At 36.2% G+C, this 17,891-nt stretch overlaps 1 protein-coding gene across 1 annotated transcript in view; it reads left to right on the plus strand.

Moving 5' to 3' along the window:
• The window catches only part of LOC138307923 (protein O-mannosyl-transferase TMTC2-like), an 82,628-nt gene that overhangs the window by 46,950 nt on the left and 17,787 nt on the right, over positions 1-17,891 (plus strand). Inside the window, exons 3-5 of the mRNA XM_069248851.1 lie at positions 5,758-6,646; positions 7,236-7,350; positions 8,612-8,697. Coding sequence (XP_069104952.1) covers positions 5,758-6,646; positions 7,236-7,350; positions 8,612-8,697 — 1,090 coding nt within the window. The remainder of the gene's footprint in view (positions 1-5,757; positions 6,647-7,235; positions 7,351-8,611; positions 8,698-17,891) is intronic.

Raw genomic sequence — 17,891 nt, forward strand, 5'->3', positions numbered from 1 at the left:
TATGTTTGATTTAATTGAGGTTGTACGTTTCTCTGAAATTAAACATTTTGATAGAAGAGAGTCATAATGTTGTATAAAGCAGGGTTCCGAACTCAGTCTTGGATTGTTGGCACTTTTGACAAAACCAAATGCTACAGGTCTAATCCAATTCTTTGTTCTTACCAGTGTCCTAATTGTTGGTCTGTTGGACCTCCGGTCTTTACAAGCAGATTTTTATTACTTTATGTTAAGGTAATGGATATGAATCCTCAAGGATATTTTACAGAAAGCTCTTCTCCTTCAATTTTAGTTGTATAAAACTCAGATTACCCATTTATCTTTGTACATGACTGCAGGTGTTCTAACAAAAATAATGAAGCCTTTTTTCACTCAGCCATGGATCTTCCAAGACAATGCTGCTGTTTCAACATAAGTCTGTTTCGATTTATAACCTTACTTTTCTGTTACACATTACACCATACAACATTATAACAATTTACAAAACAATCAATATAAGAAAACTGGAGCAAATTCTCGTCAGTTCAAATGGATATAGAACTTAGGTTTGTCCTAAAGCAATATCAGCCAACATCAGTAGTAACAGGCTAACCGAGGCAATGACATCTCGATGATTTATAATGTTGTATACATTATTGATAGGAATAGCTCACTTACAGTTTGTATTGAAATTAAACAATAAGATAAATGATAACAGGGGAATCGGATCACCAGTGATTGTGATGCTGTCCGGGCTAATTGTTACATCATATGATGCTGTAGAAATCCTGAGCCATGATATTCAGTCCCTGCCTCAGTCGATTTACAACTTGTGATCATATGATGCTGTAGATATCCTGAACCATGATATTTAGTCACTGGCTCAGTCGATTTACAGTGTGATGCATGGTGCCATGTTCATTAGTTCTACATACTGGGTTTAGGCCTTACAAGACTTCATCTTCTGGTCGTTCTTAATTTGTTTGAACTTTGATATTTATACAGAGTTTGATATTGATCAGTTGGTCCAGAAACCAGTTTGATATATAACAATGACTGACCTTTTACAATATGGTCTAATGTTTGCTTGTGTAAATGATTAATGCTTGGCTTATAACTCTCTCTTCGTGGTGATAGAATAGTGTTCATGTTGAAGGTTTTTATAAAGGTTACAAATAAACCCTACATCCTGGTCAAGTGTTGCACACCTCCTCTGATGGATTTATTACTTGCACTGGCAATTCTGCAATTCTGCCATTTTTCCATTATATAATGATCAGGCAATAGACAAGAAAACAATTTTTATCCCCTGCCCAACGAAGTTGGCGGGGGATATATACAAATGGGTTCCGTCCGTCCGTCCGTCCGTCCGTACGAATGGTTTCCGGAGCATAACTCTAAAACCAGTAGAGATATTTCCACGAAACTTCATAGACACATTGTTCTTATTGTCTAGTAGTGCCTTTTGCTATTTTTAGGTTTTCATTTTTTGCATTTTTTCCGTGACCATAGAAACATTGCTGAAAATATCATAATTTTGTACCAGGTTCGTTTCCGGAGCATAACTCTAAAACCAGAAGAGATGTTTCCACGAAACTTCATAGACACATTGGTCTTATGGTCTAGTAGTGCCTTTTGCTATTTTAAGGTTTTCACTTTTTGTACTTTTTTCTGTAACCATGGAAACATTGCTGAAAATGGCAGATTTTTGTGTAAGAATCGTTTCCGGAGCACAACTCTAAAACCAGCAGAGATATTTCCATGAAACTTCATAGACACATTGTTCTTATTGTCTAGTAGTGCCTTTTGCTATTTTGAGGTTTTCTTTTTTTGCACTTTTTCCGTAACCATGGAAACATTGCTGAAAATATCATATTTTTGTACCAGGTTCGTTTCTGCAGCATAACTGGAAAACCGGTTGAGATATATGCACCGAACTCCAATGGCACATTAGTCTTATGGTCTAGTAGTGCCTTTTGCAATTTTAAGGTTTTCACTTTTTGTACTTTTTTCTGTAACCATGGAAACATTGCTGAAAATGGCAGATTTTTGTGTAAGAATCGTTTCCGGAGCACAACTCTAAAACCAGAAGAGATATTTCCACAAAACTTCATAGACACATTGTTCTTATGGTCTAGTAGTGTCTTTTGCTATTTTAGGTTTTCACTTTTTGTGCTTTTTTCTGTAACCATAGAAACATTGCTGAAAATATCATATTTTTGTAGCAGGTTCATTTCCGGAACATAACTCTAAAACCAGCAGAGATATTTCCACGAAACTTCATAGACACTTTCTGTTTATGGTCTAGTAGTGCCTTTTGCTATTTTTAGGTTTTCATTTTTTGCACTTTTTCCGTTACCATGGAAACATTGCTGAAAATATCATGGTAAATGGTAAATGTAACTTTGCAAAACTCCACCCATCTTTGTGTATATAGTCTAATATAAATGTCAAGGCTGTATACCTGATTCAACAATTGCAGCCCCGCTCTACTTGAATTATACTCCATCTTTCTTTAGCTCAACTTCCTTTTTCCTGGTTTTTTTCATACACATAAGTCTCCACAATCAAACTTACTTCAGCTTTGATATCTCCATTGGCGGGGGATCTGAATGATTATATATGTCCTTGTTGAAGATTGAAATGTTATAGACATTACTAATATTACATTACAGACATAACACTTTTAGCTGAAGCTAATTCACTGAGAAAATACACACTGTTATTATGACTGCTTGCTTCTTTATTAATAAATATTACTGAGTGTATCTGAAACAACTGGACATGTTACTGTTATTTTGTATTCTAACATTATGATCTAACATAGCTGGTATATAAAAGCAGGGTTATATCTAGTAATGGTTGACCACTTGTATCTATATATCATTTAAAATTAATTGGAAATATTTTTCAAAGTAAAAAGGTAAGCATCCTGTATTTGTGACGGCTTGCTGTTAAGGTAAACAATTTCATAGGTATTTACAGCTAGAAATATCTCATGTCTCATTGCATAACAGGGGACACACCCCAGATTCAATTATGTGAAATAATGACTCAGTATTTTTAAAAACTGACATGAGTTTAATTCAGAGAAAAGGTTAAACTTACTTAAAATGAAACTTGATAAGTGTTCTTTATTGAATGCAATACTAATGAAATTCTCTATACATAATGTCTGTTATTGACACAAATGCACTGGCAATAATTTGTATTACTTAGAATTTCTTCAAAACTGAGTCAACCAGGCCGTTTGGAAAAGTTAAACATTGTCTCTTTTATAAAACAGCTATAGGATATATTCATGAACAACAGCAGTATTATATATAATTGGATATTAGATTTATCAAAAAGTCCATAAACTTTATCTTAGGAGATAGTGTATTTTGTTTGAATATGTCAGCTGTACATTGATAAGGGATATCTGGTATTGTTGTTGGTTCAAAATAATAGATAAACGGTTATCAGTCACAACAAATACACATGTTGTGTACATAGAAAACACAGGCCGGTGATAAACCTCTTTACAGGATCTAGGCTAGTATATCAATGTTAACTAAAATGTCACATATCTGTTACACCAGCCTGATAGAAGGTGATACTTACAAAGGCGATAGGACAGGTACTACTGTTGTGATAGTAATTAGATGGTGTAAGGCTAGGACAGGTACTTAGTATAGTAATTAGATGGTGACACTTACTAAGGCTAGGACAGGTACTTAGGACAGGTACTACTGTGGTGATAGTAATTTAGATGGTGATACTTACAAAGGCTAGGACAGGTACTTAGGACAGGTACTACTGTGGTGATAGTAATTAGATGGATACTTGACACTTACAAAGGCTAGGACAGGTACTTAGGACAGGTACTACTGTGGTGATAGTAATTAGTTCTTTATGGATGGGGAAGTCATTGTGGATCACTCTCTGTGTCTGATATTAGTCTTTAACATACCTTAATAAGATAGGATCTCAAAATAATGAAGTATTGAAGCTGGCTATTTATCATGTTAACAAGCATTACTCCTTGTCACGTGTCAGATTTAGGTAGTTTAACCTGTATTTATTCTGTTATTCATCTATTCACTTTCACTACCAATGGAAGCTGAGAAACAACTGCCTGGGCTTTGCTGTAGAGGTTCCCAATTACTCTAGGTGGCAATGTGATGGCCCTCATTATTTCTGGAGACTCGATCCGCTACAATTCATACCTAATAATTCAAACAATGCCATCCATCAGATGATTATAGTAGATATTGCACTGAAATATTGATTTTGATTGACTATACTAGCAATCTCGGTGTGAAAGGGCAAAGTAACAATTGAACATTCCTGTCAATGATCAGACGTAGCAGTACAACATGTCTGTTTGTAAGTTGAGTAACAAATTGATCTCTACACAAACCACTCAATGACAGGTCAGCGAGTACGTCTCAGTCTAGCTGTAGTCTGTTTTATCTTTTGAAGCCAATCCGATTACATATTATTATACTGTACTTAGCTTAATAACGTCTATATTGATTAGGCAATAAAATATTCAATTACATGAAATAAGGAATTTTTCAATATGAAGGCAATTTCATGATGAAGTTCTCTCTGTCCCACTAAAATTTCTTTTCTGCCAGTTTATTGAGAGGTATGTACTGGTAGACATGACCCATGTCCATCATGCATATCACCTAGCTGACCTCATGTCAATACCCATGTCCATCATGCATATCACCTAGCTGACCTCATGTCAATACCCATGTCCATCATGCATATCACCTAGCTGACCTCATGTCAATACCCATGTCCATCATGCATATCACCTAGCTGACCTCATGTCAATACCCATGTCCATCATGCATATCACCTAGCTGACCTCATGTCAATACCCATGTCCATCATGCATATCACCTAGCTGACCTCATGTCAATACCCATGTCCATCATGCATATCACCTAGCTGACCTCATGTCAATACCCATGTCCATCATGCATATCACCTAGCTGACCTCATGTCAATACCCATGTCCATCATGCATATCACCTAGCTGACCTCATGTCAATACCCAATGTCCATCATGCATATCACCTAGCTGACCTCATGTCAATACCCATGTCCATCATGCATATCACCTAGCTGACCTCATGTCAATACCCATGTCCATCATGCATATCACCTAGCTGACCTCATGTCAATACCCATGTCCATCATGCATATCACCTAGCTGACCTCATGTCAATACCCATGTCCATCATGCATATCACCTAGCTGACCTCATGTCAATACCCATGTCCATCATGCATATCACCTAGCTGACCTCATGTCAATACCCATGTCCATCATGCATATCACCTAGCTGACCTCATGTCAATACCCATGTCCATCATGCATATCACCTAGCTGACCTCATGTCAATACCCATGTCCATCATGCATATCACCTAGCTGACCTCATGTCAATACCCATGTCCATCATGCATATCACCTAGCTGACCTCATGTCAATACCCATGTCCATCATGCATATCACCTAGCTGACCTCATGTCAATACCCATGTCCATCATGCATATCACCTAGCTGACCTCATGTCAATTGTTGCCTTACATTCACACTTGAAGGCATTGGTTGATGGATTTGGCTTAAGGTCCTATATTAACAGCTAAAGTCATTTAATGACAGCTAATACATTAGTACTATTACCAGGTATGTTATTTTATATGGTGACTGTAGGTGCAATATTACTGTATATTTTAACTGTAACTTCATATGACATCTCCTTGTTTTTTGTATGTTGCAGATGAAAAGAAAAGATGTGGTGGAGGGGATTATTTTGTTGGTGCTAGTCGGTGTCTCTCTTATCACATTCCGTCTTGTGTTCATGGGAAACAAGCCTCCGGAGTTTGCCCCGTCCGATAACCCAGCTTCCGACTCGGAAAGTCTTTTGACTCGGACACTCACTTATTTACTGTTGCCTTCCCTTAATTTGTGGATTCTATTTTGTCCACGAGTGCTTAGTTTTGATTGGTCGATGGATGCGATTCCATTGGTCGAATCAATATGGGATGTACGCAATGTGTTTTCATTATTGTTTTACTCAGTGTTATTTTATAAGTCATATTTGTTAATTTGTGATCTTCATAGTAGCAATATTAATAATTTAAAAGTGAGAACGTTCCAGCCACATCTAAATGGCAATGGTTTTAGCCATTTAAACTCACATTCCAATAGTCAAAATAATAACCATCATACTCATAATAAAAATATGTCTTTACTAAAAACAAAACTTGCGTTGTCAAGTCGACGACCATCCAACAGTTCTACAGACAGTGAGGAGGAACTGACCTCAGTTGATAGAGTCTACCGATCTCAAGACATATGTGTGATGGCACTTGCTCTCATGGTGTTTCCATTCATTCCTGCCACCAACTTATTTTTCTATGTTGGTTTTGTGATAGCAGAGCGTGTTTTGTACATTCCAAGTATGGGCTTTTGTCTGTTAGTGGCCCATGGAGGCTATGTTGTTTATAAAAAGCTACAGAAAAACAACATATATGCACAGAAGGGATTTGTGATAGCTTTTATGGCCCTTGTGGCCCTTTTTTGTGGCAAGACTGTGCTGAGGAATCGTGTGTGGCAGACGGAGGAAAATTTGTACAGATCTGGCGTGTCGGTCAATCCAGCTAAAGGTAAGATCGTTATCAGGAAGGAATACTTCACTATCATGTATTCTGTGATAGAACTCAAATTATAGCAATGCTGGTCAAATATGAAAAGAAATTTCACTCTATGATGATTCCAAACTATTATAGCTATACTGGTCAAATATGAAAAGAAATTTCATTTTGTGATAGAACCCAAACTAATGCAATACTGGTCAATTAATAAGAAAAAAAAATACTTTATGATAGAACCCAAACTATAGCTATACTGGACAAATAATAAAGAAATTTTATTTTGTGATATAATCCAATCTATTGCAATACTGGTATAATAATAAAAGAAATCTCATTCTGTGATAGAAGCCAAACTACATTGTTTATCAGTACGTGTCAAAGAAATCTCATTCTGTGATGGTCACAGAATCCAACTGAAGCAATATGTACTGACCAAATAATACACATATCTCACATTTTTGATAAATACAGAAACGAACCATTGCAATAATCTCACCATAGCCTTTTTGACCCTTTATCATATTTGTATTATCAGTACTTTGTGGAATGCCAACTGATGTATCACTGATAGTTACAGAGAAGTTTTTTTTTAATTTGACAGCGTGGGGAAACCTGGCTAATGTGTTGAATAGTCAGGGGAAGATTGGAGAAGCCGAAACAGCTTACCGCAATGCTCTCGTCCACAGATCCAACATGGCCGACACTCATTACAACTTGTAAGTTCACAATATATAACCACTTAGAAATATTGTATTATAAAAACCTCCTTTTTTGAAATGGTTGCTAATTAGTCCAAACAGTAATGTAACTATTGTGAGCCCTGGTTTTGTTTGAACACGTTGGTTTAATCATCAAACATCAAAACCATCTTAAGATTTTGTATAATTATCTGATAATGCTGGAGAGAAAATTTGATATCTTGTATAAAGCTAAGGTCTGGTCACCGATCTGTACACCTTGGTTTGTTTTCATTACAATGTAATATACCTGATGGAAGATAAGCTATACACCTTGACAAAATATCAGGTACTTAGCTAGTTCCAATGTCAAGATCTTTGGAGATTGAACACTTATAAGACCATCTATTTTGTGAATTCAATCTCTTGTTGCAATGAATGTAGAAAATTCACCTTATAAAACTAAATCCCTTTTCTATTATATAGGACTGCATTCTTTTACACAATGATGTTTACTGTCCAGTATTTCTAGATACAGGGTGTAAAATGGCTTTAAAAGTCACCTGTTCAAACCAGTGATTGATTCATCTCTGTCTAAAGCTGGATAGTCCCTGATGTGTCTCTATATGTAAAGCCTTAAATAAGCCAAGGTTGCTATCTTAGTAGATATATAGTCTATACAAGTGTAAGGGTGGTGATATGTAACATTTTAATTTGATACATGAAATGGTTGTGATCTTAAAGTCATTTTTTTTCTTTGCTAATCAAGTGCATGTTGTTAATGCAACGTTATTTCAAGGAGATGAAAACGTGAATATATAAAGATTTTTACATCCAATTGATAGCTTACTTGTCATCTCTTTTGAATAGTCCAATCAAGGTACCTTATACATATGCACTTTGATAGATTTAACATGAACAATCTCGTGTACAGAGCTGGTACTATTAAAGGCAGATGTAGTGGTTAACAGGAATGACCTTTAGTACTGCAAAGATCATATAGAATGTTCTTAACACATACAAGTGCTGTCGATTTCTATGTTTCTGACTCATTTGAGATCACTTCATTTTAGACAGTCTCCTTGATATCACCTTTCATCTTGGAACTTGTAATACAAGACTGCACAAGATGATATGAACCTTTTATTTGAGTATGGTACTAAGATTGAGAATAAGTATCCAGGTAGATCTCTTCACAAGGTGTTGAACTCGCAGTTATACCCGTGACATTTACATAAAGATATCTAAAGTATCAATTTACTGACCCTAACATTTTGTTGCTTTGTTTTACTCCTCGCAGAGGTATATTACTACAAGATCAGAAGAGGTATGAAGAAGCCATTGAAAGTTATAAACGAGCAATACAGTGTCGGCCTAAACTCTCAAGTAAGTCGAAACTCCAATGTCACACCAATTCTGTTACATGTATCGGGGCCAGCTGTTCGAAGGTCAGCTAACCACGGCAAGATTGTCCTTAATACAACTATGGAAACATGTCATCAAGTAGTTTGTAACAATGGAAGAAAATAAAGTTATTGATGACAAGAAAATCATAGAAGAAAAATATTATTATAGATGAGAAGAAAATCATAGATGAGAAGAAAAATCATAGATGAGAAGAAAAATAAAATTATAGATGAGAAGAAAATAAAATCATAGATGAATATAAAATAAAATCAGAGATGGAAAAAAAATAAGATTATAGATGAGAAGAAAATAAAATTATAAATGTAGCTTTGAAGTAAAAAAATCAATTGCCATAGGAATGTATTGGATTATTATCTTTTGAAATTCAAAACTTTTCTGGTAATGTTTTTGGATTTTGATTGTGTATTTGAATGGTTTACGACAGGTTAGTTTTCCAGTGTTGGATGTCGAGGTGATTATCACTTTATTGTCAAGATTTGATGCGTTGAAGATGTTTCTCTTTATTGTCAAGATTTGATGCGTTGAAGATGTTTCTATCTTGATTTGAGCATCAGGAAGTCTTACAGAATAGCAGAGTGGCTATAGTATTATATCTATAGGTGGGTTAAATGTCTAATGCCTTCTCTAAAGATGTCCCCTGTTGGCTGATGATGATTTAAATACATTCAAGGATTGGCTGTTATAATGTGAATCTGGTGCAATTCTATAGAAATAATGACAGTGTTCATAGTTGGGATTTCAAAAATCAATTATTTTCTGAATTCTGAGTGGATATCTCTTCAGAGTTAAGAAATGGTTTTCCTTGCATTTAGTGAATATGTGTCAAATACACAGACTGTTACAAAAACTATTAAAAAGATATTGTACCCATTAGAAGTAAATGGGTATTTAAAACCGCAAGTTAATTATTGAAATAAAGGGAGTAAGTGTATTAGATATAAGAAAAATTCTGAACAACCAAAATTTCCTTAAAGCTAAATCTTGCTTTTATAAATGAAACGTGGAAAGTTAGAATCAAAGGTAGGAACATATTTCGTTGTTATTATCATAATTCCTTGGTTTCTGTGTATCAAATCACCTGACAGACATCTGAACAAAACAAGGTTCATACTTAAATGATAGGTTTTAAGATTATTGTATTTAGGTGCGGAGTGCCACTTTTTGTGAGCTACATAACCAATACCGCGGTATTTTGATATATTTTTTTCTGTGAAGTATCAGCCTTTTTTTAGCACCTACAATATTTGAATATTAAAGGATTATTTTTAATGCTTATTAATTACCCTACGTGTACATTAGAAAATAATATCAAAAGGTGCAGTCAATTATTGTAGGAAACGTTTAACATTGAGTGTATAAATGTCTTATCAAAGAACCAAATATCATCAAATCTGGACAAGACAGGATATGGACTCAAACTTAACTTTCAGTTTTAATGTATGTTTCTAGTAAATGCTCCAGATCAGTCAGTTTCAAAATTATCAAATATTTCTGAAAACAAAATTTGGAAAGATTTTTTTCTTTTTTCTTTTATATGTTTCATTAAAACATTTTGACAGTTTCAAAGATTTTTCAAAATTAACACAAAAAAAATCAGTTATACCAAAGAGACATAAAGGAACACATCTGTCTACAATCATGATTTCTAATCATACAATTAAAATGACAGGTTGCCCTGACCCGGTATAATTATTTTTCGGAGGCTTGTATTTCCGTGTGGTGTTGTCTCCATATAGCACACACTATGTTGGGATCCCGGGGGGCCACTATAGCGATTCATGGTCTGATGTCTGAGTCCCCTCGCTGCATGTGCGGCACGCCATCATTCTCTAACACTAACAGACCTGTACCCTATCGATTCTTCATCAATATGACAACCTTATAAATTTGATTTTGAGTGTAAGGGTATGTCAGATGGCGGGTGATCGTGTGACAAGCCTTTGTGTCGAGAATCGTGTTGTTATTACCGACTCCAATGTCAGCTAGCTAAAATCAATATAAGCCATCATCTCATCATAAACATTCCAGCAATCTTTTATTTAATACTGTTAGTAGTTGCTCTATAACTTTGTATCTTCAAATTTTATGAAAAGATTATGCTTGCTATGAAGATGAATGATTTAGAACAACAACCAAATTAGGTTAATACTAAATAAGGAATGTAATTATAAGGTCAATCAGAAGCACTCCAAATAAGTATACCTAGTCCATATACTCATGGTCAAGACCTTAGTAATTAATATGAATGATTTATGGCACAATCAATATAAATTATTTATTGGAATCGTTATGAAGAACTGTTAATTCACAAAATGGAATATCATATATTTTTAGCTCGCCTATTCGAAGAATATGGGGAGCTAATGTTGTCACCCTGGCGTCGGCGTCGGCGTCAGCGTTGGCGTCCCATTTCACGTTAAAGTTTTTGAGCAAGTTTCTGTTTCATCAATGGTTTACGCTTAAGTCATCATAAATGTTTATGATTTTATTTTCCTAATGTGTATTGATGCTGAACGTGATAATACAACCAATTTGGAGCCCTTTAGGGGGTTTTTGAGTCTGTTAATTTGTCATATTTCCATGTTTAAACAGCAATACTTGAACATCAACTTCTTCTGAATAGGCGAGCTTTGCTGTTCTCCAACAGCTCTTGTTTATATTGAAGTTATTTAATATCAGATTATGGCCGATATTGTAATATTATGAAATGATTTCCTTTTGGGAATGTGTATGTTATCTATTTTACATCGTAATCATGGTAACACCATGACCTGCAAGTAGGGCGTTACAATTGTACCTGCTGCCCCTATAGGATCTTATCTTTTCTCTTCTTCCTAACTTACTTTCGTCTTCCTAATGTCTCCCTTGACACTGCCTCACTTTTGGCCTTCTGTTGAGCGCTCACCCCTGTGAGGTAGGCTCTTGGTTCTGTCCCCTGGCCGAGACACACCAAAGTCTATAAAAGTGGTAGTTAATCTGCTCCTGCTTAACACTTAGCATAAAGGGAGTGGGAAGACTAGTTCGCCTGTTGTCAGTATAATGTGACCGGAAGTGTGTTTTGTTTGGCGTCTTCAGCGGCATGTTTCAGTGATATAGCACTATAAAATGGGCAACAGTTTCACTATACAAGGAGACACTACAAGGATATACCACAGTCTCCCAAAACACACGCCATGCATTTCATACACGCAGCACACAACATATATGGGAGGATGTCCTTACATGACCCTGGCTATTGATAGCACGTTAATTGAATCCAACAAACAAACAAAAAATGACAATAGCCGTGATCCAGAAACTGTTGATGTTGGTTGTTAATAGCAGAAATATGTCTGCTGTCTTAAACAAAACTTTCAAGCCGGTCGATGCAAAAGTGATCTGTACAATGTTAACATATTATGACAGAACAAAGGAATTGAATCTCTCTCTGTAATGATAAAAGTGAAGCTTGATAGAGAACTCCAGTACAGGAATATTTGGTACTTTACTAGACACGTATGTATGATAAAAGTGAAGCTTGATAGAGAACTCCAGTACAGGAATATTTGGTACTCTACTAGACACGTATGTATGATAAAAATGAAGCTTGATAGAGAACTCCAGTACAGGAATATTTGGTACTTTACTAGACACGTATGTATGATAAAAGTGAAGCTTGATAGAAACTCCAGTACTTTGGTACTTACTAGACACGTATGTATGATAAAAGTGAAGCTTGATAGAGAACTCCAGTACAGGAATATTTGGTACTCTACTAGACACGTATGTATGATAAAAGTGAAGCTTGATAGAGAACTCCAGTACAGGAATATTTGGTACTTTACTAGACACGTATGTATGATAAAAGTGAAGCTTGATAGAGAACTCCAGTACAGGAATATTTGGTACTCTACTAGACACGTATGTATGATAAAAGTGAAGCTTGATAGAGAACTCCAGTACAGGAATATTTGGTACTCTACTAGACACGTATGTATGATAAAAAGTGAAGCTTGATAGAGAACTCCAGTACAGGAATATTTGGTACTTTACTAGACACGTATGTATGATAAAAGTGAAGCTTGATAGAGAACTCCAGTACAGGAATATTTGGTACTCTACTAGACACGTATGTATGATAAAAGTGAAGCTTGATAGAGAACTCCAGTACAGGAATATTTGGTACTTTACTAGACACGTATGTATGATAAAAGTGAAGCTTGATAGAGAACTCCAGTACAGGAATATTTGGTACTTTACTAGACACGTATGTATGATAAAAGTGAAGCTTGATAGAGAACTCCAGTACAGGAATATTTGGTACTTTACTAGACACGTATGTATGATAAAAGTGAAGCTTGATAGAGAACTCCAGTACAGGAATATTTGGTACTTTACTAGACACGTATGTATGATAAAAGTGAAGCTTGATAGAGAACTCCAGTACAGGAATATTTGGTACTTTACTAGACACGTATGTATGATAAAAGTGAAGCTTGATAGAGAACTCCAGTACAGGAATATTTGGTACTTTACTAGACACGTATGTATGATAAAAGTGAAGCTTGATAGAGAACTCCAGTACAGGAATATTTGGTACTTTACTAGACACGTATGTATGATAAAAGTGAAGCTTGATAGAGAACTCCAGTACAGGAAATATTTGGTACTTTACTAGACACGTATGTATGATAAAAGTGAAGCTTGATAGAGAACTCCAGTACAGGAATATTTGGTACTCTACTAGACACGTATGTATGATAAAAGTGAAGCTTGATAGAGAACTCCAGTACAGGAATATTTGGTACTTTACTAGACACGTATGTATGATAAAAGTGAAGCTTGATAGAGAACTCCAGTACAGGAATATTTGGTACTTTACTAGACACGTATGTATGATAAAAGTGAAGCTTGATAGAGAACTCCAGTACAGGAATATTTGGTACTTTACTAGACACGTATGTATGATAAAAGTGAAGCTTGATAGAGAACTCCAGTACAGGAATATTTGGTACTCTACTAGACACGTATGTATGATAAAAATGAAGCTTGATAGAGAACTCCAGTACAGGAATATTTGGTACTTTACTAGACACGTATGTATGATAAAAGTGAAGCTTGATAGAGAACTCCAGTACAGGAATATTTGGTACTTTACTAGACACGTATGTATGATAAAAGTGAAGCTTGATAGAGAACTCCAGTACAGGAATATTTGGTACTTTACTAGACACGTATGTATGATAAAAATGAAGCTTGATAGAGAACTCCAGTACAGGAATATTTGGTACTTTACTAGACACGTATGTATGATAAAAGTGAAGCTTGATAGAGAACTCCAGTACAGGAATATTTGGTACTTTACTAGACACGTATGTATGATAAAAGTGAAGTTGATAGAGAACTCCAGTACAGGAATATTTGGTACTTTACTAGACACGTATGTATGATAAAAGTGAAGCTTGATAGAGAACTCCAGTACAGGAATATTTGGTACTTTACTAGACACGTATGTATGATAAAAGTGAAGCTTGATAGAGAACTCCAGTACAGGAATATTTGGTACTTTACTAGACACGTATGTATGATAAAAGTGAAGCTTGATAGAGAACTCCAGTACAGGAATATTTGGTACTTTACTAGACACGTATGTATGATAAAAGTGAAGCTTGATAGAGAACTCCAGTACAGGAATATTTGGTACTCTACTAGACACGTATGTATGATAAAAGTGAAGCTTGATAGAGAACTCCAGTACAGGAATATTTGGTACTTTACTAGACACGTATGTATGATAAAAGTGAAGCTTGATAGAGAACTCCAGTACAGGAATATTTGGTACTTACTAGACACGTATGTATGAAAAAGTGAAGCTTGATAGAGAACTCCAGTACAGGAATATTTGGTACTTTACTAGACACGTATGTATGATAAAAGTGAAGCTTGATAGAGAACTCCAGTACAGGAATATTTGGTACTCTACTAGACACGTATGTATGATAAAAGTGAAGCTTGATAGAGAACTCCAGTACAGGAATATTTGGTACTTTACTAGACACGTATGTATGATAAAAGTGAAGCTTGATAGAGAACTCCAGTACAGGAATATTTGGTACTTTACTAGACACGTATGTATGATAAAAGTGAAGCTTGATAGAGAACTCCAGTACAGGAATATTTGGTACTCTACTAGACACGTATGTATGATAAAAGTGAAGCTTGATAGAGAACTCCAGTACAGGAATATTTGGTACTCTACTAGACACGTATGTATGATAAAAATGAAGCTTGATAGAGAACTCCAGTACAGGAATATTTGGTACTTTACTAGACACGTATGTATGATAAAAGTGAAGCTTGATAGAGAACTCCAGTACAGGAATATTTTATACTTTAAGACACGTATGTATGATAAAAGTTTCCTTTACTGGGAACGTATTTCAACTTTGGTTCAATATCGATAGAGACTGTGGAATATGTCTTTTTTAAAATCTTTTTATTTAAATCAGATGATCAATATTTCACTTCTTGATCCCAGACAGCTGTCAATAAAATCTCCTGTGAGAGTTGTAGTGTACTGACGGAGACATGCTAGCCATGCATCAATCATGGATAATGTGGCTTCAGCTAGAGGTGCTTAGGTTGGAAGTGAGGGGGTTGTTACATGCAGTGTACAGTATATATCATGGCATTGAAATCAAGAACAATTTATTAAATTTATAGAAGATGTGATTACAGTGGAACAAACTTATTTTCCCTAGAATTAATTCTTGTTGTTATAGAGACACTTTAGACTAGTTGACTTATTAAATTTATAGAAGATGTGATTACAGTGGAACAAACTTATTTTCCCTAGAATTAATTTTTGTTGTTATAGAGACACTTTAGACTAGCTGACTTACAGTGGAACAAACTTATTTTCCCTAGAATTAATTCTTGTTGTTATAGAGACACTTTAGACTAGCTGACTTATTAAATTTATAGAAGATGTGATTACAGTGGAACAAACACAAACTTATTTTCCCTAGAATTAATTTTTAACCCACCATCATCAGATGGTGGGCTATTCAAATCGCCTTTCGTCCGTGGTCCGTCGTCCGTCCCGTCCGTCCGTCCGTCCGTCCGTCCGTCCGTCCGTCCGTCCGTCCGTCCGTCCGTCCGTTAACAATTCTTGTTACCGCTATTTCTCTAAAAGTACTGAAGGGATCTTTCTCAAATTTCATATGTAGGTTCCCCTAGGACCCTAGTTGTGCATATTGTATTTTGGGACTGATCGGTCAACAAGATGGCCGCCAGGCAGCCATCTTGGATTTTGATAGTTAAAGTTTGTTACCGCTATTTCTCAGAAAGTACTGAAGGGATCTTTCTCAAATTTCATATGTAGATTCCCCTATGACCCTAGTTGTGCATATTGCATTTTGGGACTGATCGGTCAACAAGATGGCCGACCAGCCGCCATCTTGGATTTTGATAGTTAAAGTTTGTTACGGCTAATTCTCAGAAAGTACTGAAGGGATCTTTCTCAAATTTCATATGTAGGTTCCCCTAGGACCCTAGTAGTGCATATTGCATTTTGGGACTGATCGGTCAACAAGATGGCCGCCAGGTAGCCATCTTGGATTTTGATAGTTAAAGTTTGTTACCGCTATTTCTCAGAAAGTATTGAAGGGATCTTTCTCAAATTTCATATGTAGGTTCCCCTAGGACCCTAGTTGTGCATATTGCATTTTGGGACTGATCGGTCAACAAGATGGCCGACCAGCCGCCATCTTGGATTTTGATAGTTAAAGTTTGTTACGGCTAATTCTCAGAAAGTACTGAAGGGATCTTTCTCAAATTTCATATGTAGGTTCCCCTAGGACCCTAGTAGTGCATATTGCATATTGGGACTGATCGGTCAACAAGATGGCCGCCAGGTAGCCATCTTGGATTTTGATAATTAAAGTTTGTTACCGCTATTTCTCAGAAAGCACTGAAGGGATCTTTCTCAAATTTCATATGTAGGTTCCCCTAGGACCCTAGTTGTGCATATTGCATTTTGGGACTGATCGGTCAACAAGATGGCCGACCAGCCGCCATCTTGGATTTTGATAGTTAAAGTTTGTTACGGCTAATTCTCAGAAAGTACTGAAGGGATCTTTCTCAAATTTCATATGTAGGTTCCCCTAGGACCCTAGTAGTGCATATTGCATTTTGGGACTGATCGGTCAACAAGATGGCCGACCAGCCGCCATCTTGGATTTTGATAGTTAAAGTTTGTTACGGCTAATTCTCAGAAAGTACTGAAGGGATCTTTCTCAAATTTCATATGTAGGTTCCCGTAGGACCCTAGTTGTGCATATTGCATTTTGGGACTGATCGGTCAACAAGATGGCCGACCAGCCGCCATCTTGGATTTTGATAGTTAAAGTTTGTTACCGCTAATTCTCAGAAAGTACTGAAGGGATCTTTCTCAAATTTCATATGTAGGTTCCCCTAGGACCCCAGTTGTGCATATTGCATTTTGGGACTGATCGGTCAACAAGATGGCCGACCGGTGGCCATCTTGGATTTTGATAGTTAAAGTTTGTTACCGCTATTTCTCAGAAAGTATTGAAGGGATTGTTCTCAAATTTCATATGTAGGTTCCTCTTGGACCCTAGTTCTGCATAAAACATTTTGGGACTGATCGGTCTACAAAATGGCCGACAAGCAGCCATCTTGGATTTTGATAGTTAAAGTTTGTTATGGCTATTTCTCAGAAAGTATTGAAGGGATTGTTCTCAAATTTCATATGTAGGTTCCCCTAGGACCCTAGTAGTGCATATTGCATTTTGGGACTGATCAGTCAACAAGATGGCCGCCAGGTAGCCATCTTGGATTTTGATAGTTAAAGTTTGTTACCGCTATTTCTCAAAAAGCACTAAAGGGATCTTTCTCAAATTTCATATGTAGGTTCCCCTAGGACCCCAGTTGTGCATATTGCATTTTGGGACTGATCAGTCAACAAGATGGCCGCCAGGTAGCCATCTTGGATTTTGATAGTTAAAGTTTGTTACCGCTATTTCTCAGAAAGCACCGAAGGGATCTTTCTCAAATTTCATATGTAGGTTCCCCTAGGACCCCAGTTGTGCATATTGCATTTTGGGACTGATCGGTCAACAAGATGGCCGACCGTGGCCATCTTGGATTTT

This window comes from Argopecten irradians, chromosome 1 (assembly GCF_041381155.1).
Source record: "Argopecten irradians isolate NY chromosome 1, Ai_NY, whole genome shotgun sequence".
Taxonomy (NCBI): Eukaryota; Metazoa; Mollusca; class Bivalvia; order Pectinida; family Pectinidae; genus Argopecten; species Argopecten irradians.